The sequence below is a fragment of the Dipodomys merriami genome, unplaced genomic scaffold (genome assembly GCF_024711535.1).
Source record: "Dipodomys merriami isolate MVZ:Mamm:240054 unplaced genomic scaffold, mDipMer1.0.p SCAF_2, whole genome shotgun sequence".
Taxonomy (NCBI): Eukaryota; Metazoa; Chordata; class Mammalia; order Rodentia; family Heteromyidae; genus Dipodomys; species Dipodomys merriami.
In genome coordinates, this window is record NW_027203381.1 from 12,816,465 (window position 1) to 12,838,364 (window position 21,900).

The window sequence follows — 21,900 nt, forward strand, 5'->3', positions numbered from 1 at the left end:
AGACCTCAATATGTCAGGTTTTTTTACAAAGAAAATTAACTTTTGTTCAACCACTGCATCCGAATAATGCATCACCAGATTTTTTTTTTTTAACAGATAACACGTATCAAAATTGAAATCAGAAAACTTCATTTGAAACAAGAGGAGATTTGCTGCAGGTCATTTGTGAGCAGGACCACCCTTCTCTGGGCTCTGCGATAGCCTGCGTATGGTAGTCCTGCCGTCCTGCAGTCGCAGTGAATAAAGACAGTAGGGCTCTATATTCTTTGAGTCCTTCATTAAACTATTGATCCTTTTAGCATTATCCATAATGTCCCAGCAGCTCAGCCCATCAACTGGTGAAGTGCTAGTCTCTCTCTCTCTCCTTTCAATAACTTCCACACTTTATGGAGAGGAAGTCACAATGATTTATTTACCTGACATTTTCCAGTCCGGATGTCGTATAGGGCCACTGAACCATGGCGCGCTCCAACGGCTATTCTGTGATTCCTCTCGTAATAGCTGACCATGTAGAACCTGGATTGAACATTTTCACAATAACAACAAAAACAAAACGAAACAAAAAAACAGGTGAGATGACCTGTATATGGAAGCAGTCAGTACACTTTTAGAGATTAGAGTCGGTTCTGATACATATTTCTAAATAAACACATCTATAATAATCACATTAAGGTTTTCCAAACATGTTTCACTTTAGTAATTCTTTAAAAAAATCAATTCAAAAGAAAATTGATGTGGAATAGCACTTAGGCCTGTTAATAATTATTTTCAATAGAAGATTTCAAAATCATAAATACACTTGAATTTTTGAAACAGTAAAAGTCAGATACAAGCTAAGACTAACTATGGAAATCTAGTTTCATCACAATGACTTATGCAAAGATTTCTATGTGAATAGAAATGGGAAAGATTTTTGAAAAGGCTTACATATTCAATTTAATTATGTTCTGATGGTACTTAGTGAAATATACTTTCTAACAGAACAATCATGAAAGGTCACACGAATATTATATTTAATATCTTTTCAATAATTTCAAATTACTTTAGAAAGCTTTCTATCAGAACAGTTATCTTACAAATCCCTAAATTTTCCCCATTTCCCAGTTTATCAAGATAACTACTGCCAATCTAAAAATGCAATTGGTATTTATTTTACATTTCATTTAGGAAGGATAGTTTAAAGGTTTTAAAAGGCTAAGTAGTCTTTTTTAAAAAAAAATTAGATAACTTGTTTTTATTATCTTCAGTTATACAATTCAACGTGATTTATGCATGCAATGCATCTTGACCAGTGTCTACCCTTCCATAATTCTCTTCAGGTTTTTAGATTTGTTTATATACTTAGAGTAAGTATTTGGATTCCTAACCTATGCTTTGTCATACTGATTCTGTATGCATATGGACAGGTTCAGAAGGTAAGAATAAACATTACCAGAAGTATAAATCAGGTATGACTTCATATCTATTCTATGGTCTCAGTGAGACTTGTCCAGTAAATGCATGTACTACCCTAATGTTTATGAGGACTTCTAATCAATTTTGGACACATTCCCTGCTCATTTCACCTCTGGTTCTATATGATCAAACTAACTTTTTCATTACATTTTTTTAAAGGGAAGAGGGGAGATAAAACATGTCAGAAAACAAATTAAAATAGTCATTTTTTTAGATGGATATACAATAAAATGCTACTGGGTCAACATTTCTGAAATTCTAGGAAGAGTGGCCAAGAAAGAAGCTTGAACCTATAAGTGGAGTTATTCTGATAGAGAAGTGGGGTATATTTCATAATTATGTTATTAAAATTTTGGTTGTTACTATCAAGGAAGGGATTAAATGACATTTATAGCCCACTCCTAATTTCCCTCAATGACTGTGTCCTTCTGTTCCATTAATAGCACATGGAAGACATAAAGTAACTGAGGCTCTGCTGCATGTGCTGTATTCAGGAATGTCATTGTCCTTGCATGCTGGTTTGAGATAAGGTAGGACACAGGACACTCCTGAAACCTACAAAGCGTCCCCCACTATTAAGTAGTGAGGTTTGTCACAAGCACTACTGTGCCCCAATGGAAAGAGTGGGAATTATCACTCAAAACCTTACACACCTATCTTTACAACAGAAAATGCTTTAGAAAACTTTAAAAAACATTATTACGCTATCATTTAAAAGTTATGTACACATGTATGCATCACTGTATCTGTGTCAATATTGACATCTTTTTTCTGTACATATATAACAATACATAATTTATATTCTGCTGGAGTTACATGGTATGTAATATTTAACAAATGTTTTTAACAACTGTTTGTTTGGTTCAGGTTAATAGCCACAGAAGGAAAAAAACCTTGCAGTGGTATTTTACTATTATTTGCACAGATTGAGCAGCCATATTGCCAAGATCTTTCTGTAAAACTGAACAGAACCACTTTCAAAATAATGCTTTACAAAACAAAGCATAGGTAAAATGCATTCATGGTGACAAAGTCTTAAACTGGACTGCAGTGTTTTGTGATACTGCCCATTTTCTATACTTTGGATATCAACCTCATCCTTCTGCACCAAGCAGAAATGCCATTATTTATGGGGGAAAAAAAGATCAAATCTATTTTTGGTATCAAATCTTTAGTCTGTCTGAAAGGGCCATATATTATAGGTCTGCACTTTTCATTTCTTGCAATTTACTACTAGACTAGTACTTCAAACAACACAAAGAATAGGGAGACTGAAGATCTTATGGCAGGCTTTCATCTTAGGGTTTCTTACAGCTCTCCTCCCTTCTTCTTTCCTTCCCCACCTCTTTCCCTCCCTTATATTGTTTCCAGACAATTTTGCTTTGCACTGCAGGTTGTGATACTTCTGCTCTCAGAGTATTAAGATTACAGATGTGTGCCACATTGCTTGAACATGTTAAAATTTAATTCCTGGTTCTCTGAACAGAAGTCTGAGTAAATACTCCCTGCACAAGGATGCACTATGGGTACAGACTACAATGAGCCAATCATTGCAGAGAATCCTAGAGTCCACCACCACCCCAGCTTGTGGTCATCCTGGCACCAGTTCTCCTGAGGTTGTCAAGATTAAGGAATGTGAGATGTGTATAATTTGCTCCTACCCCTGAAGGTGTTGGAGGTATGATTTTTAATACTATTCTAATCTTGACTTGAACCCAAAGAAAAGTCTAAAATTGCGGCATCTCAGAGTAAGGATTCATGTGTGCAAGGCCTTCTAGAAATGGTACTTCAGTATCCAAGTCCCTGTGATGGTAACAAGTCCCTTGGAAAACATTTCTCAGGCAATGAGCTGGCAAGAAACCACTCTTACGCAAGGTAGTCCAACAGTCTTCCTTTACTATGTGGGCTAACGGAAACTGTCAATTCTGAGAGCATTAGCACTCAAGCAAGTGAAAGCACAATAAAGGGGACTGAAGTAACAATGTGACACATGATTCTTGCTAGGCATGGACGTGGTCACCATACAAAAAGTTTAACATCAATGATCTCCATCCTTTCATATTGCCATATGCACTCAGAGGGGGAACTTGTCAACTGTAAATCACATCTGCCCTGTCTTCTGTCCACAGTTTCCTTCAAAGCTCAGACCTCATGTCCTGGTCCTCTTTATTTCACACTGCTTTAGACATGGTAGTCCATTGTACTTTCTTGGATATGCTCAGAGGCTCCCACTCCAAGACTTTGACATTTGTTGCTTGCTCCGCTTAAAATCTCATTGGCCCAATATCTAACCTGCTCATGCTTCAATTCACAGGTGCCAATTCCAAGGTTATCCTGATAAAGCTCATCCTTACAAGGCCACTGGGTTTAATATAGCAGCCCTTCTCTGTTACTTTTTAAAAATGTTCTATTTTAAATTATCACTGCCTTGGATATTAGACTATATATTTTTTGTTTATTTCTTTCATCAGAACCTTTTGTCTTTTCCTGATGTACAAATATGTCTAAGCAGGCAGGATGTAACAGTTAGAAGTTTATTGCAGCAGAACTCTATGCTTACTCTTCAGTGATTAGCGCAGGAGCTATGCAAAGCATGAATTTTTTAAGATTATTGAATATTTTATGGGGTTTAAAATACTAATTCAGATGAGCACAGAGGAAACAAAAACTTTCCCCAAAAGTTAGGCAGAAATCAAGCAATAAAAAAGCACTGCCAAGCCATCCTTTTAAAAATGTACTTTTAAATTGAGACAAACAATTAGAGATCTCCAAGAAGTTATCGGTAAAGACTCCTGGGCCTGGGTACATTAGCATGAGACTTAAGATTAGAGAAGATAAACTAATTTTATTTCAAGAATGAAGATAGAGTCTAAGATAATACATACGAAAACACATTTTTTGATGTCTTGGGAATAAAAATGAAATGGAGAGGGTCTACTGCACAAGATGTGGGAAAATGAGTCCACTCGGGGACAGCCATTCTGCTTGGGAGTTTGCTGAGCACCCAGGGCTTGACACACCAAATGACTATGGCTCTCTATTTACAGTTCCTTGTGAATTAATAAGCTCTGCACCACTATGAAATATGGTCCTCAAATAAGACCCCACTGAAAAAATGAGAGGTAGAAGACACTATGTTGAGAAAACAAACTTTACAATTTAGGCGGGGGGGGGGGAAGCGAGGGGGGGACTCTGTGTGTGTGTGTGTGTGTGTGTGTGTGTGTGTGTGTGTGTGTAGGCAGGGAGGGTGTAGTTGTGGAGGTGGGAGGGAAGAGATGGTAGGGGAAAAATGAAGGAGGAAGTAACAATGCTTGGTAAGAAATGTACTCATTACCTTGCTCATGTAACTGTAACCTCTCTGTACAGTATTTTCACAATAAAAAAAAAACTTATTAAAAAAAGAAGCATGAAAAAATTTTAAAGCACATTTAGAAAAGATAGGAAAACATGCAACTCTCAACAGAAATATGATTTGGGAGAAAGAAATTCATAAAATTACTATCACCATGACTTCAGGGATCTGCAGTGATTGTAAGACATTAATTTACTACTGTATACCAGATCCTTAAGAACTAAAATGCAACATGAAACACTTTAATCCAAAATTAACTTTCAGTTCAATATGTAATCACCTTAAATCTAAGGGTGTATAGAATAGAGTGCAGATTTTTTCCACATATTTTTCCCTAAGATAAAAATATTGCTAACTATAAATGCTATTATTTGCAGGTAATATGAACTGAGAACTAATTATATGTAAATGTATGTATTTGTGTGCATATAGATCAGGTCTGAAGGCATCTATTGCAATAGATGCTTTTAATAGTTCTTAACATTGATTAAGGGGGTTTGCAATTATTAACTATTTTTTTTCTTAAAAAAGCATTAAGTTAATATGCAATTACAAAAAAACATTAAAACAGCAGTGCATATTTAATATACATGTTTGAGAATCTACAGAAAATTTTTATGTATTTGTAAATAAATAACAAATGAGAAGATAGGTTTAACTTGATTTAAATATTATATATATATGTATAGCTATTAAAAAATCACACTGCACCTGATTAATCTGTACAATTTTATGGCTTTATATGTCAGCTAAAATAAAATAGTACAGCAATAAAAATACAATGTGATATCTCATCTCTATTAAAATGCATAATGTCAAAAAATAAACTGGCAAGGATGTGGAGAAAATGGAACTTTTAAACATAATGGGAATATAAATTAGTGTAATTATTAGAAAAACAGTATGAATCTCCCTCAGAAACAACTAAAGGTATCTACAAAAGGAGATACCAGCATATCAGTAGATTGCTGCACTATGTGTAATGCTAGGACAAGGAATCAACGTAGATTAGGCCCACCAATGGATGGAAAATAAAATGTGATATCTGGGGCTGGAAAGGTGACTCAGTGGTAGAGTGCTTGCCTTGCATGCATAAGGCCCTGGGTTCGATTCCTCAGCACCACATAAGCCGGAAGTGGTGCTGTGGCTCAAGTGGTAAGAGTGCTAGCCTTGAGCTGAAGAGATGAGGGACACCACCCAGGCCCAGAGTTCAGGCCCCACGACTGGACCAAAAAAAAAAAAAAAAAAACAACCCAGTGATATCTGCGTTTGTATATAAGACATAAATAATTATATATGCAATGTATATTAGTAAAGTATATACACATAATGGAATGTTACTCAATCATGGAAGAATGATATATTCTATCATTTGCAGAAAATGGATGAAGGTAGAGGACCAGTTATAAGGTGATATTAGTCTAATATAGAAAAATAAATGTTGCATACTCTCCTTCATATTTAAGTGCTAAAAAACCTCAAGAAGAATAGTGATCACTAAGAATAGGTAAGCTAGATAGAAGCACCAAGGGAAAAGTTACTGAGAGCTTTTATGAGCTTTCTTTTGTTTTGCAAGAACTCCAAATACAAAGTAATGATGAAGAGCTAGAAACATTAATTACTTCAACTAATTAAACATTGTTTACTCTGATTTGATCAGTACATACTGTATGCACATATTGAGATGACACATTATAAGTATGCAAAATTACTGTTAAAAGCTTAACAATGATATTTGGTATGGAAATGCTAAGTGCTTCGATTTCACCATTATACACTGTATACATCTACTGCATTATCATACTATACTTCATAAACATGTACACCTAAAATAATTTTAAAAAATGAATAAAAGAAAAAACTAGCATAAATCTTTCCTCTCATACCTTTCCCCTAAAGAGTACCTATTGTTAACAACTTAGAGGAACCTCCTAGAGATTTTCTTAACCTTTAGAACAAAAATGATATTGTCCTATATATTCTTCAACAGCTTTCTTCCCTAGGACTGCACAGGTCACTCTCACCCATTGATCTCGGGTCATTTTGTTCTCACACCTGTATTACATTCCTGTAAATGTGCCTCTCATTAATTCATCGTTCCTTTTCTGATGGCCACTTAGATAAGTTATATTGTACACACAGATACTCATATACTTAGGTGAGTATTTTTGTGGGGCAGATTCACCAATGCTGAATCAAATTTTTAACAAAAAGGTATTCCCATGAGGTACTATTGGCTCATGTCTGTCAGTGTAGTGTCTCGGGGCTGAGATCTGGAGTACCACAGCTCAAAGCCTGCCTGGGAAAAAGGCAGAATGGTCAGTGAGACTGGCAAGTCTGGCAAAACTGGCAAAAGTCTAGACTGGAGGCATGGCTCAAGTGGTACAGCACCAGCTGTGAGCAAGAAAACTGAATGAGAGCCCTAGGCCCTGAGTTCAAGCTTCAGTCCTGACACACAGAACATATAAAAAGGTACTTTGTTCATGTGTACCATCTGTCAAATGGGAACAACAATAGTACTTATTATGGTTGTTGGGAGAAATGAAGTGAGTTGATATTTGTAACATACTTAGAAAAGTACATGGTACAGAATAAGCTCAGATTGAATTGCAAGTTAACCTTAATAGCTGTGTCATCATTATCATCACCATCCTCTGTACCTCTGAATACATACTACAGAAAGAATAAATAGAATGTAGTTAATCTACTATCTTTTTAGTATAATTAAGTACTATCTGATAAGATGCTAATAATTAGGGGAACCAAATGCTACAAATACTTAAAATTTACATATTTTAAAGCATTTGTGATTTTCAAGTATAACCTACTAACTAAAATTTTTTTAATTTCAGAATACATTTTCTAATATAAATAATATAAACTTTTATTTTCTTTATCATTTTAAATACCCTGAAAATTAAATATTCTTCCTAGTACACAATGAGAAGGGAAGCCTCCTGAAGGCCTAGAGTTTGTTGTATATATTTGTGTGTGTGCATGCACACATGCATTACTTTTATTGTGATGAAGCAAGTGCTCTCCTAGTGAACTATACCCTTCCCCTATTTTGTTTTATTTTAGTATATTAGCTTTAATACTGAAAGACAACAACCATCTGTTGAGCAGGTTAGGTGTAGCAAAATGGTACAGGGTGATAGAAGGGATTTCTACTTATGGTATAGAAGTAGTATCTATAATTATTTATGGTTCTCATAAGTACACCGTAGAATGATTACTAATTTAAGAATTCTACTGGAATTAAGACAGACACTGTTTTATATCCCATTATTATTATCACCATATGGGATAAGAACAAATCATAGCTTTGGAGGAGTTTCTTAAAAAAAAAAATGAGCTCATGCACTGTTCTAAAGCAGACAGTGTTCATTTCCTTTCTGCACTTTAAGTGCCCATTTAGGGCAAACAGAGCTGATTCAGCTTTTCACTTGAAAAGCAAAATCAATCAGTCTGTCTACATAATAACACACGTTAAGAAAAGGTAAACCATCTCTGAAAATATGAACTTTTAGCTTTGCTATCTAGAAAAATTTTTACTTGATCCAGTTCAAAAGTATAAATGCTTACTGTATCTAAAATTTTTGTGTCTTTTCTATGTTAAAGCTTTAATGATTCCCTGACATTACTTTTTATTTCTTTTATTTGACATATCTTCATATACATACATACATATAGATAGATAGATGGATAGCTAGATATACATTTTAAAGAACTGTGTATTCAATGGGACCTACACATCCATAAATAATACAGAAAACAGCTAAAGGTGGAAGCTGGCCTTTACCCTGCTCTTAATCTCCTTACAGAGAACCATCTTAAGCATGCTGTCCTGTGTCTACCTAGATTTTTTTCTCATCATATGTATAATGGGTGTATGAATATCTATGCTCACAATTTTCTTTTTCAGAAAAGCTTATATATATATTCTCTTCTGCAGCTTTGCTAGTTTGTCTATACATTTATCTTTTTTTGAACGTATTTTTTATTGTGAAAATACTGTACAGAGGGGTTACAATTACATTTCTTATCAAGCATTGTAGCCTCCTCCTTTGTTTCCCCTTCCCATCCCTTCGCATCCTCCCTTCCGTCCCCCCCACCAAAGATGTAAAGTTCGTTTTCGACATAACAACTTGTACATCTCATTGTTGCAATGAGTCCTCCTGTATCCCTGTTTTAATGATTTGTTTTTTCCTTTCCCCTCCACATATACCAACATCATATAGTGAAAGCAGGGGTTATACCATGGGGGAGGGACATACAAAGCAACAAAGACATAATCTTATAAATATGTTAGAAACAATCACATGAAAGATCTCTCTTTCTCTCTTTTTTTGTCAGTCATGGGGCTTGAGCTCTAGGCCTGGGAGCTGTCCCTGAGCAATTCAGCTCAAGGCTCATGCTCTACCACTTAAGCACAGCACCACTTCTAGTTTTCTGGTGGGGTTTTTTTTTATTTTATTGTGATTAAGTGATTACATAATTTCCCAAATTTCACAGTATTGTGGGATAGTGATGCTCAAAGTCACAAACTCATTCTAACTTTCCTAGAGCAAATTGTCTATCACGGTCTATAACATATAATGCCGTACACATATACACCATACATGTGATCAGCAGCATGGGGTTATTTAGTAGTGGTTCGACCAGATGAGTGGAAGTTCTTTGTTTCTTAAGTCCTGTTAATTTTGTCTTATCATGTAACATTTTGGATTTAACATCCACTTATAAGGGAGACCATGTACCGTTTGTCTCTTTGCTCTTGGCTTAGCTCACTCAACATGATTTCTTCTAGCTCCATCCATTTCCCTGCAAATGCCATTATTTTGTCATTTCTAATGGCTGCATAATATTTCATTGTGTATAGATACCACAATTTTTGGATACATTCATCTGTGGTGGGGCATCCGGGTTGTTTCCATACCCTAGCTATTGTGAACAGTGCTGCAATTAACATGGAGGTGCATGTGTCCTTGTATATTGGTTCCTGTTGTTCAGGGTAGATGCCTAGAAGTGGTATGACTGGGTCATAAGGAAGGTCAATATTTAGCTTTCTGAGGACCCTCCAGACTGCTTTCTAAAGTGGTTGTATAAGTGTACATTCCCACCAGCAGTGTAATAGGGTTGCTCTTTCTCCACATCCCCTCCAGTATTTGTCATTGGCTGATTTGTGGACGTGGGCCATTCTGACTGGGATAAGGTGGTATCTCAGGGTTGTCTTTATTTGCATTTCCTTCACAACCAGGGATGGTGAACATTTCCTCATGTGTTTCTTCGCCATTTTTATCTCTTCATCTGAGAAGTCTCTCTTTAGTTCCCTTGCCCATTTACTAATTGGTTTGTTAGGTTTGGGTGGGATTAGTTTCTTGAGTTCCCTGTATATACTGGATATTAACCCCTTGTCTGATATATTGCTGGTAAATATTTTTTCCTAATTAGTTGGTTGTCTTTCTAGCTTGGTTGCGATAGCTTTAGGTGTGCAGAAGCTTTTTAATTTAAGGTAGTCCCATTTGTCAAGTCTCTCTCCAATTTGTTGTGACCCTGGGACTCTGTTCAGGAAGTTCCTTCCTGTGCCTATAAGTTCAAGTGTCTCTCCTACTCTGTCCTGCAGTAGTTTTAGAGATTCAGGTTTAATGTTAAGGTCTTTAATCCATTTTGAGTTGATGTTGGTGCATAGTGATAGGCTGGGGTCCACTTTTAGTCTTCTGCATGTGGCCGCTCAGTTTTCCCAGCAGCAGTGGTTGAAGAGGCTGTGTTTCTTCCATTGTATGTCTTTGGCTCCTTTGTCAAATATCAGCTGACTGTAGGCCTATGGATTTATTTCTGGATCTTCTATTCTATTCCATTGGTCTTCGGGTCTGTTTTTGTGCCAGTACCATGCTGTCTTTGTTATTATAGCTCTATAGTAGAGTTTGAAATTCGGCATGGATAGCCCTCCCATGTTGTCTTTATTCCCTAGAATTGTTTTGGCTATTCTAGGTCTTTTGTTGTTCCATATGAATTTTTGGACTGTTTTCTGAATTTCAGAGATGTACGTCATTGGGATTTTAATAGGAATTGCGTTGAATTTGTATATTAGTTTTGGCAGTATTGCCATTTTCACTATATTGTCTGCCTATCCAAGAGCATGGGAAGTCTTTCCATTTCCTAGTGTCTTCTGCAATTTCTTTCTTTAACTTTTTATAGTTTTCATTAAATAGTTCTTTTACATCTTTGGTTAGGTTAATTCCTAAATATTTTATTTTTTGGGAGGTTATTGTGAATGGGGTTGCTCCCTTTATTTCCCTTTCTGCTTGTATATTGTCAGTGTACAGGAAGGCAACTAATTTTTGTGGGTTGATTTTGTATCCTGCTATTTTGCCGAAGTGATTTATGATTTCTAAGAGTTTGGGGATGGAGTTTTTGGGATCGTGAAGGTATAGTATGTCATCTGCAAAAAGGGATAGTTTAACTTCTTCTTTCCCTATGCGGATCCCTTTAATGTATTTTTCTTGCCTTATTGCCCTGGCTAAGGGTTCCAGGACTATATTGAAGAGGAGTGGAGACAGTGGGCATCCTTGCCTTGTTCCTGATTTTAAGAGAATTGGTTGTAGCTTTTCCCCATTAAGTATAATATTGGCTATTGGTCTGTCATAAATGGCTTTTATTGTTTTAAGAAAGGTTCCTTCTATTCCTATTTTCTCCAGAGCTTTTAACATGAATGAATGTTGAGTTTTATCAAAGGCCTTTTCTGCATCTGTGGAGATATACATTTATCTTTTGACATTTTTTTTTCATACTAGCTATTTACAATAGCTGTACAGTGTGCTAGTTTTAATATATTATAATGGCAAAATGGTAAGAAATATTTCCTTTAAAAACAAAATGCTTAAATAAGGATACAGGTTGATCCATTGTAACAATGAGATGTACAAAACACTATATTGAAAACAAACTTTACAACTTAGGCGGGGATGGGGGGTGGCTAGTTGTGGAGGTGGGAGGGAAGGAATGGGAGGTGGAAAACAACAAAGGAGGAGGCAAGTATGCTCAATAGGAAATGTACTCATAACCTTGCTCATGTAACTGTAACCCCTCTGTACAGCATTTTTACAATTAAAAACATACAAAAAAAGAAATATTTCCTTTAGAGAACACATATGAAACACATTTTTATATGTAAAAACATACAAAGATGCCTTCCGACAAAGGTTAATTGGAAGAGTCTGCTAAACTAAGCAAAACAATATAGAACACTTAAAATTTCAATGTCAGGACAACTAAAATTCATGTTATTTATCTACTTAAAGTAAATAATAGAATTGTTTTACTTCAAGACCTTGAAGTTAATTCCCTCCCTGTCACAGCTAATGTCTTTAAATTGTACTGAGGAGCCAAAGTAGTTGTGCCAGTAAATGTATTGCTCTGTTCTATGCACAGATTACTTGAGAATATCTTCATTATTAGAAGTAAAATATAGAAGGGTAAAATATGCAATGTAGAAGGGTACACATTATAATTTTTAGCAAGGTAATCATCGATTCACAGACAGAGATGCACAGTATCATTGAATGTAGTATTTCATCCAAAGATGGACAACTTTGCATATGGAAATTTGGAGTCAGGAGATTGGTGTGCTTGATAAATATCTGCAGAGCTCATTATTGGAAACTTTGCTGAAGCATCAGCAATTCCCATCTCTCCTCCTCTGCATAACTGCCAGCTCCCCCCTCTCCATCCCATCACAGCATCGAGGACTTCTCTGTGTATTGCAAATACTTGGTCACTCCAACCAGGGCTTGTGATTCTTCACTGATAGCCTCCCTCTCCCTCAAGGCCCATAGTGGCAGGGACTCCCTGGCTGACCTGATGTGTAGCCAGAAGCCAGCAGGACACATGGGATATGCATACATTAATGTTTGATGAATAAAGATATGGATGCTAAACACTTTCAGGAATTCTCAAGAACAGACATAGACGCATTTAAAAATTGTTTTACTTTGTTAAGTCTCTTGAACTCAATTTAAATTGAGCTGTTCTTGAATAGTTTCCTTTATTTTCATTTTAGATTTAGGTATGAAGACTGGCCATTTTCATGGTTAGAGCCAGTTAGTTTCACGTTGAGTTTCAATTCTAAGAACAAACCCCATCCAGTGTTGTGTTTGAAATAACTTGCTGCTATGATCTATAATGAGATGAGTAATTAATTAAGATTCTTCATCATTTACTGATTGAGAATGACACAGTGATTTGTTGAAAAATAAAACAAAGTAATGAGGTAGAATATATTTGACCCTGTAGAAGGAATAAAAGAATGACTAAAACACTTTGAAGGCTGTGTTGCAAGGTAAACTAGTTGCATTTCTTTCTTTCTTTTTTTTTTATGGAACATTTTACCTGATAATATAACTTAGAAAAAAGCTATGGTTATTTGTACCTGGATATTTGGGAAATGTCTTCTTAAAATAAAGAAATCCAGTTCAGGAAAACAATGTATTGACAATGATGAATTCAAACTTACAGCTAAGAATAAGAATTTTGGGGCTGGGAATGTGGCTTAGTGGTAGACAGCTCGCCTAGCATGCATGAAACCCTGGGTTCAATTCCTCACTCAGTACCATGTACACAGAAAAAGCCAGAAGTGGAACCATGGCTCAAGTGGTAGAGTGCTAGCCTTGAGCAAAAGAAGCTCAGGGACAGCGCCTGAGTCCTCAGTTCAAGCTCCAGGAGTAGCAAAAAAAAAAAAAAAAGAATCAGAATTTTACAAAACTAAATCTGAGTTCTTTTTGCCTTCCCAATACTAACTTCACTAATGAGTTCAGCAGTGGTTGCTTCTCTGATACTGTGAATCACAAAATGATCATACTTGGAGGGCCTACATAATTCAGTGCACCAATATTTTCTAAAACCCAGAGAATAACACAAAATCATGAGAAAGCGAAAGGGTCATAGTGGAAGAAACTGATGGATTTAACATGGAAAGGACTCCTATAATTGCAGATTCCATCAGAGTCAACATTTAAAAGAACAAGTTCATGTTGAATTTTGGTGTGGTACTACAGAAATAAAATTATCTAGAAGACTATTAAAACCTTCCTCACTTTTTGATCACATAGTTTGGTGAAACTAAACTTTTACACTTTTACCATACAGTTTAACCCAAACAACATATTATAATCCTATGAAATTAAGGAAATTGAGGGGAAAGGTTGGGTTAGGAATGATTAAGGAGAATGATGAAAGAGGTGACAATGACCAAGATGTATTGTACTATTGTACTTATAGCCTGATTTGTTGAATGGTAACTGTTTTGTATAACTACTTAAAAATAACAAAAATATTAAAATATTGAGATGGGGGCTGGGAAGGTAGCTCAGTGGTAGAGCGCTTGCCTTGCATGCATGAGGCCCTGGGTTCGATTCCTCAGCACCACATAAGCAAAAAGAAAAAAGCCGGAAGTGGCGCTGTGGCTCAAGTGGTAGAGCGCTAGCCTTGAGCTGAAGAGCTGAGGGACAGTGCCCAGGCCCAGAGTTCAGGCCCCATGACCGGACCCCCCAAAATAAATAAATAAATATTGAGATGTACATAGATAGTAAGTTCTACTTGCCTTCAACCAGATCAGACATAAAATGAATCTCCAAGAATGTAAAAACAATGCTTCTTTTCTCAGTACTTACATTTTTTAAAAAAGTAATTGTTTTATATGATTAGCATTTTACATCACTATATGTCTACTATCATTTGTTAACTAAGGCATAAGTATTATTAGAATTACTAAAAATCAAGACATCTACATTATAAACAAATGTTTCACTTATTCTATTTTTAAGAGGTCTTGAGACTAAAAAGTTAGAGAACCATTACATTAAATACTAAAAAGTATTTAATTTTTAAAAAGAATAAGATGGAATAAAAACAAAATAAAAGCATAAATATATTGTTAATAATAACAACAATGAAAACAATAAAAATCCAGGTGCCAGTGGCTCACACCTGTAATCCTAGCTACTCAGAAGGCTGAGATCTGAGGATCTTGGTTCCTAACTAGCCCAGGGAAGGAAAAACTGAGACTCTTTTTTTTTTTTTTGATGGACTATTTTTTTTTAAATTGTGAAAATACCATATAGAGGGGTTATCTCCAATTAACCACCAGAAAATGGGAAGTGGCGCTGTGGCTCAAAGTGGTAGAGCGTTAGCCTTGAGTGAAAAAGCTCAGGGAAGCCGGGCGCTGGTGGCTCACGCCTGTAATCCTAGCTACTCAGGAGGCTGAGATCTGAGGATCGCGGTTCAAAGCCAAACCGGGCAGGAAAGACCGCGAGACTCCTATCTCCAATAAACCACCAGAAAACCGGAAGTGGCGCTGTAGCTCAAGTGGTAGAGCGCTCGCCTTGAGCTGAAGAGCTGAGGGACAGCGCCCAGGCCCAGAGTTCAAGCCCCACGACCGACCAAAAAAAAAAAAAAAAAGAAAAAGCTCAGGGACTATGCCCAAGCCTTGAGTTCAAGCCCTATGACCAACAAAAAAATAAATAAAATAAATAAAAGTAATAAATAAAAATAAAATTATATAATAGAAGAAAGAGAAGTAGCTTGGAGACAGAGCCTGAACTGGGAAATTCCCTCCAAGATGGCCAGGAGTTATACTCTGGAATGGTTATTCCCCATAGTTCTCAACAGGGTGTAAACACACAAAAATATTTTAAACATTTGCCCTTATATTTGATTTCTCAGGTCTGTCAATGAATGTCAACAAATAAGCACAAAATGTACTTTGTTTAATACTTAGAGCCTTCCTACCATGTTTCTGAGACTTGTACACTTTCCACATAGTTACGTTTCTCTTGAGCAACTATTGTATTTATATCAACAGTGTGGGTCAGCCTGCTTCCCCTCTGGAAATACACTGAATTTCTAACTTCATTTTTGGACTTTTTCTTGGTTTTTTTTGGTCCTTTGCCTCAATTTCCTGCCTAGATGTACATTTTTATATTAACACTCACAGCTGTTCAAAATCTTTCAGGGTGCGAGGTATGCTGACATTCAGCACTAGAGGGTCTGCAGCCAGCCTGAGCTATCTAGAGAGAAACCTCCCTCAAAAATAAGCAACCAAAAAAAAATGTGACAGAACGTATTCTGGGGGGGAAAAAACAACAACACATAAAATAACTTTTAGGGGACAAGGGAAGTGAGTATTGTATGTGTGCAAGTATATATGTATGTATGCATGAATAGAGATACACAGATTAAAAATGGGATCATGAATACTAGAGAGTATTAATAAGAAGGTTTGGGTTTATCTTAGAGCTACAACTTCATTAGTCACTTGACTCATACATATCACAATCAACCTCATGTTGTCATATTAGCAAGTGAGGAATACTGACGTGATATAGAAAGAATGGCTACCAAGTTTACTGGTATGTGTTCTAATCCATTTCTTTTTTCTTTCTTTTTCTTTTCTTCTTTTGGTTGGTCATGGGGCTTGAACTCACAGCCTGGGCACCGTGTCTGAGGTCTTTTTGCTCAAGGCTATCGAGCTACCACTTTGCACCACAGTGTTACTTCCAGGTTTTGAGTGGCTAATTGGAGATAAGAATCTCAGGGGAACTTGTCTGTCCCAGTTGGCTTCAAATTGTGATTCTCAGACCTCAGCCTCCAAGTGGTGAGGTCAATTTCTATTTTTAAGCAGAAAATATTATAATAAGTCTTAACAATTGGTGGAAAACTATTATAGCTGAACAAAATTTTATGAGCCAAAAGGTGTGTGTGTGTGTGTGTGTGTGTGTGTGTGTGTGTGTGTGTGTGTGTGTGTGTGTGTGTGTGCGCGCGCGCGCGCGCGCGCGCGCCAGGCCTGAGTAAAAGACAAGAATATAAAATTATGTATCTCAAGGTTTCAAAGACAAATGTCATATGACAGGCCCACAGGTATGCTGTTGATCTAGAGTGGAGTTTCATATTTACTGAAAGAGACTTCTAATGATAGGGCTCATAAGCATTGCAAGACACCTAGTACAATGCCATAGACGTTCAACAAAATAGTTTTAACTTCTGTTGATATGCTGTTCATTTATTATCATAATACAAATTAGCCATTAAGTGGTATCATTGACCTGTAACACTTTTATGGTCTGTCCAATATAAATGTTATCTAAAGTCCTCCATAATTTTCATCTATTCCAACTAACATTTAGCATAAACTCCAGCTCATGTTGCTCATCATCCTTTTAGTTTATGGCCTAACTCTCAACCTCTTGACTTTTCTAAATTCTCAACCTCCTCACCTCTCTAACTTCTCAACCTCTCCATAGCCTTATTATTATCTAACACAATTTAATACCTGTAGTATCTGGTATCTCATCAGATTATGTGTTACCATCTATGCCTGGAAAAAGGATTATACATTTTTACTTGAATTTTCCTGACTTGCCATGAAATTCAAAGCCTTAAACCAGACTAGTCCTAAATAGACTCTGGTAGGACACTAGACTTCCATCATGGGCATACGTTCTAAACACCCCATGACAGAGCATCATCAAAAGTCGCTGTGTACTTCTGTGTCTGCCAGTGTTTGCTGACCTGCTTCTCTCTGCAATACACAATGACACATATCTATTCATTGTGCAGCTCTTCTGTGAAGACTTTCCAGAATCTACGACTGCTCCCTCCATAGCCATCACCCCAACTCCCTCAGAGGGAGAATCCCCTCTCCATCTGGCAGCCACTTTTATTAAAGTTTTTTTTAAACATATTATTGTTATTCATCTGCCTTTTCAATCTGTGAAACTTTCCCAGATTCTGATATGCCAAGCTAAGCATAACATTTACAGTGCAATTCAGCACCTGGTACATATTCTACTCCAGCACACAACACAGAATTATATTCACACAGAACCTTCCTATGAGACCTTTTGCTCCTCAAAGGAAGGTCATCATTGTATTCACCCCTGCTTCCCTAGAAGCTAGCTAGAGCTTTGCCCAGTGTAGGTGTTCAGTAAATGCTAAGTTAATAAACTAAATACAGTTGCATTTTGCTAAGACAGAAAAACAAAATATACTTAGAGGAACGTACAGCAGCAGACCAGAGCAGCTATGCACCTGAGAAAGGTAGCTGAAGGAACTGAGGAAGGGCACTTGCAAGCGACAGGTTCCAACAAAACAGAAAAATAGGCCTTTAACAGAGCCAGTTGTTCACATGACCGCTAAAAAGCTTACCTACATACAAAGTGGCTGGTGCTGGTGCCGGTGCTAAAGACCAGCTCTTAATATTCTTTAAATGAATCCTTACAACTGCTTCATTCACCTCTACTAAGGGACAGACAGATGTGCATCTCACTTAGACAATTCTCTACAAATCAATGACTAGGAAAATAATGGCTACATGTATCCATATAATCAGTTAATTGTGTAAAAGATTTAATGCATACCATATTTTTGATGCAAACAATTTTTAGCAAGAAGAACATAAAAGAGAATTTATGTTGTACAATATTAAAAACAAAACATTTTAATTTGTTAAATTTCTATCATAAGAGAATATACGCATGTGTATTACAGCATAATCTTTATTTGTGTCCATGTGTTACTTCTAGCTGGCTAAGTCAGAACCAAAAATGACAAGTTTAGGATGCAAAGATCTATTGCTAACATAGAAGATATGGGACAGTTCATACAGTACAATAAATTCAGCAAATCCTCCCTGAAATACTAGAAAATACACAATACAAAGTAAAATAATGAAATGGCACTGCTCTCAGGAAATTTATGGTCTACAATAATGCCATAACCTATAACAGACTCAAGAGAAATAAGCAAAAATAAGGAAGGATCACACTGAACTTGTCACAAAAACAAAGATGTCAGAGAACCATGAGTAATTTGCTGTTCAACTACTTAAAGATCATTTTAAAAAGTAACTTGCTGTTGTATTTTCTCCAAAAACAATTTTTTGTCAATAGATTTAATACTATTTCTACTGAGCACATGGAAGTAAAACAAATTTTAAACAAAATGTGCCTCAACCTATAAACATTTTAGGAACCAAAGTTTAAAAATAAAACATAATGTTACTACATTTTGACACAAAAAGATCCTTCATCTTGTAACTACTGTATCAAACCACAAAACATGTATTATTTTTAGAACTATACTTAACACATTTAACACTTTATAAAAGTTTCGGCTTTTCTTGACTTCTTTTCAAACACCTACACTTAATAGAGAACACTGCAAATACTAGCCATTATGTTCAAAATAAAATTTGCTAATGAAGCTGGGTGCTGGTATCTCACTCCTGTAATCCTAGCCACTCCAGGATGCTGAGATCTGAGGATCTCGGCTTAAAGCCAGCTAGCTTTATCTCAATAAACCACCAGAAAACCAGAAGTGGCACTGTGGTTTAAGTGGTAGAGTGTTAGCATTGAGCTGAAGAGCTGAGGGACAGTGACCAGGCCAAGTCCAAGCCCCATGATCAAAAAAAAAAAAAAAATTGCTATTGAGCGAAAAGATGACATAAAGATTTCTATTGGCTTGAGATACAGCTTATTCCCAAATCAGAAGCTTTCCACTTCTACTCATAATGTATATCATCATTTCAGTAATAGGTGAGGAATACAGATATGTTGATGAGTGTTATCTCTCATTCGTTTCTAAAGTTGTTGTAAACAAACATCTTCATGATCACATTTAAGGAAGTTCTATATCTGTTTTAGAGTACAAGCTGCTTGTTATTATTTAATAGCTGAGGACTAAATAAATCCTATTTCTTATATGAGGAGCAAAAAAAGTGTCTCTTTCTACTTCTGCCTACTTTAATCCTGTTATACTAAAATAAATCTTTGTTAATACCTTCAAAAAAGAAATATAAAAAGTAATAATTCACTTTCCAATTAAGCATGATTACTAGGCTAACCTTAACAAATTTTTAAAAGAACTGTTTTCTGTAAGTTATTTATTTTGCATGTCATTGAAGCTTTCTTTACCTGCAGATAGCTGGAAAACACTCTTGAAGGCCTTTCTTCTTAACTAAGGATCCTTCAAGGCAGTACATAATGATGTCCATAACCTTCAACAGAAATGACACAGATTGAAAATTAGTTTCAATTATTTAATTTTCTAAAATTTGAGCCAATACATTAAAGTTTTATCTGCCTAGATAGTTTGCCTTTTGCATTTAATTAAAAACAAACAAGTAATTTTTCTCATGTGTACTGCAGACTATCCTTTGGCTTTTCTTTGGAAAAAACTTTGGAGATGGTGAAGTAAAATAAAGAGATTTGTTTCCTCAAGTTGGTTCATGTTCACATGTATTATCCAAGCACATTAAACTTCTCATTTCATTCACAAGGCAAACGAGGCAAACACAGCCTTTAAAATATACTCAATACAGGGCTGGAAAGGTGGCTCAGTGGTAGAGTGCTTGCCTTGCATGCATGAGGCCCTGGGTTCGATTCCTCAGCACTACATAAGCAAAAAGAAAAAAAGCCGGAAGTGGCGCTGTGGCTCAAGTGGTAGAGCGCTAGCCTTGAGCTGAAGAGCTGAGGGACAGCACCCAGGCCCGAGAGTTCAGGCCCCACAACCGGACCCCCCCCAAAAAAAATATATATGTATATACTCAATACAGACCAATTCCATGTGAATGGTGAATGGACATAGCCATCATTTTGATTTTTGAGGAAATATAATTAAGGCCTCTAGTAATAGCACAAGAGTTCATTCATTTTAAGTATCTCATACACACACACACACACACACACACACACACACACACACACACACTATACAATCTCTCTTTCATCCTTTGTTCATCACACTTTTTCTTTTTCTACCATGAAGAAATGCTGGAAAGAAAGATGATGGTTTATATTAGCACACTGGGATATGTAACCTAGGGGGCTGATGTATCATTTAGAACAGGATATTCTTACCTCCACAAGAAGATCCACAACATCCGTAGGCATCTTTTCAATAAGAATTTCAATAACTCTCAGGATTTCTCCTTTTGCTCTTGCAAGGGTTGTAGTGTGTATATTCTGCTGTGATTGAGTATTTGCTGCAAGAGCTGTATGTCTATGAACCTAAAAAAGAAATTTCCATACTCTAAATAGGACTGCTGCTTTAAACAGCTTTCTATTTCTAGCTGCTAGTTTAATTTTCACTTACTATTATCACAGGGAAAAATAAATAAAACAAAACAAATACCTGAGGGGTGGGGGTGGGTCAGGATTTTTTTTTGTGCTAGCATTTGAATTCAGAGTTTTGCTCTTGCTAGTGCTAGATGCTCTATCAGTTGACTCATGCCTCCAGAACTTTTGGCTTTCACTATTTTTGAATAGGGTCTCCCCTTTTGTCAGGGCTGACCTAATTGTGATCCTCCTATTTTTTTTCTTCCCTGCAAAATAGGATGACAAGCATGCTCAATTTTTTATTGGCTGAGATGGCATCTTGTGACATTTTGCCCACACTAGCCTCAAAACTATAGTCTTGGTCATCTTAACCAACTGAGCAAATACTTTTAATCCCACAAAGCACTGAGTTTAACAATAGCTCAGTAAGTATTCTCTAATAAAATTTTATATGTTCCTGGGTGTTGAGACCTTAATAAAACATTACCACAACATCTTTTAAAAATAGAAAGAAGATGGGGCTGGGAAGGTGGATCAGTGGTAGAGTGCATGCCTTGCATGCATGAGGCCCTGGGTTCGATTGCTCAGCACCACATAAGCAAAAAGAAAAAAGCTGGAAGTGGCACTGTGGCTCAAGTGGTAGAGCGCTAACCTTGAGCTGAAGAGCTGAGGGACAGCGCCCAGACCCAGAGTTCAGGCCCCATGACCGGATCTCCCCCCCCAAAAAAAAAAATAAAAAAAGAAAAAAAGGTTGCAACCACCATAAAAAAATAAATAAAAATAGAAAGAAGGTAAATTTGGTATTTAGTATTAAGTATGTAGTAGTTAGGAGAGGCCCAGAAAGTATAAGATATGATCCTTGATCTCAAGTACCAATGTTGAGTGATACTTATATAATACTTGCTACATAGCTAAGACAATGTTTCAACTTCTTCATAATGAAGTTGGGGAACCAGATAGGCATGCCTCCAAAACTACTGA

At 36.4% G+C, this 21,900-nt stretch overlaps 1 protein-coding gene across 3 annotated transcripts in view; it reads right to left on the bottom strand.

Annotated features, from left to right (window-relative positions):
- Positions 1-21,900, bottom strand: part of Wdr7 (WD repeat domain 7) — a 284,441-nt gene that overhangs the window by 61,070 nt on the left and 201,471 nt on the right. For all 3 annotated transcript variants that reach the window (XM_070029069.1, XM_070029067.1, XM_070029068.1), the window contains 3 exons: positions 20,722-20,871; positions 19,777-19,859; positions 417-516 (listed from right to left, as the gene is read on the bottom strand). In XM_070029069.1, coding sequence (XP_069885170.1) covers positions 417-516; positions 19,777-19,859; positions 20,722-20,871 — 333 coding nt within the window. The remainder of the gene's footprint in view (positions 1-416; positions 517-19,776; positions 19,860-20,721; positions 20,872-21,900) is intronic.